Source organism: Bison bison, unplaced genomic scaffold (genome assembly GCF_000754665.1).
Source record: "Bison bison bison isolate TAMUID 2011002044 unplaced genomic scaffold, Bison_UMD1.0 scf7180017864180, whole genome shotgun sequence".
NCBI classification, from domain to species: Eukaryota; Metazoa; Chordata; class Mammalia; order Artiodactyla; family Bovidae; genus Bison; species Bison bison.
Genome location: NW_011494752.1, coordinates 15,472,163 through 15,473,417, shown reverse-complemented (window position 1 = coordinate 15,473,417; position 1,255 = coordinate 15,472,163). Strand labels below are relative to the sequence as shown.

General features: G+C 43.7%; 1 protein-coding gene across 1 annotated transcript in view; it reads right to left on the bottom strand.

The window, feature by feature from the left end:
• Positions 1-224: 224 nt before the first annotated feature.
• TMEM107 (transmembrane protein 107) overlaps positions 225-1,255 on the bottom strand; it is a 2,863-nt gene continuing 1,832 nt past the window's right edge. The window contains exon 5 of the mRNA XM_010843052.1: positions 225-1,193. Within this exon, the coding sequence (XP_010841354.1) occupies positions 1,124-1,193 (70 nt within the window). The 3' untranslated portion in view covers positions 225-1,123. The remainder of the gene's footprint in view (positions 1,194-1,255) is intronic.

The following is a 1,255-nucleotide window of genomic DNA, read 5'->3' as shown; positions in this document are numbered from 1 at the left end:
AAAAAAAAAAAAAAAAAAAACAACACACCCCAAACCTTACAGACGCCATTAGAACCAACACGGCGACTGCTAAGTCGCTTCAGTCGTGTCGGACTCAATGCGACCCGACAGACGGCAGCACACTGCGCTCCCCCATGCATGGAATTCTCCAGGGAAGAACACTGGAGTAGATACAACTAATGACAAAACTTGATCTAATGTTAAGAGCACATTAATATTATGGATCGTCAGGAAGAATCAGATAGGAGCGATCAGGGTGTTGCAAGACCTGATTACGCAGAGCCGTTAATCACGAATCATGCGAGCTCCAATCATCATGTTCTATTCTGCCCTCCAAAAGGAGGAACAGGTAAGGATTATCCTACCTGACGATACCGAGAAGGCGGCAATATTCCGTACTCCGGAAATACGACTCCGCTATCAGGGAGGGTGAGTAAACGACATGTTAGTCCGAGCAATCTAAAGTTATCCAGGTTCTTCCACTTCTGTTGTTCAATTTATTTGCAGATGTTTTAAAATATATTTTTCCATTTGGCTGTCAAAATAGCAAACGCTAATCCCTCCCAGAATGCTTCACTCACTTAAAGAGCTCGAAGTACTACCCTTAAGCATCACGTTATTTACATATCTCCGCCCACTCCCTTCCGCCAAAAATCTACCGTAATAACTAAAATAGAAGCGACATTTAGTGTCTTAACTGTGCAAGGCTGGAAAACAGCCTTCCATTTCTATAGTAGTTTGGCCACCCCAATTTTCTCCTGAAATTTTTGTCTTGATTTCTTTTTTTTTTTTTTGGCCACGCTGCCTACCATTCAGGATCTTGGTTGCTCCACCAGGGACTGAACCTGTGACTGCTGCAGTGGAGGCGTTGGGTCCTAACCACTCGACAGCCAGGGAATTCCTGTAAAATTCCTGTAAGTTTTGATCTTATCCTAAAATATATTTTATTACAAAGGACTGTAAACAAAACGCAGATAATCCCAGACTCGAGAGATAACTACCCTAACACTGACATCCTTCACTAAATGCAGTGTTAGAAGGAGAGCTGAAGCCTTCCTCTTCCAGGAAGGGTGAGTGGTCCTTCACTGCTTCAGCCTTCATCCCTACTTCAGTCACGAAGGTATCAGAAAGGTTTCTTTTTCAGCCCAAAGACGCTGATGAATAATGTTATTTCGGTGACAGCTGGGAGGGCACTGAGGAAGGTAGGTGATGGGTTCAGAGTTCCTTCTAATAAAAATACCCAGATCCCCAAGCC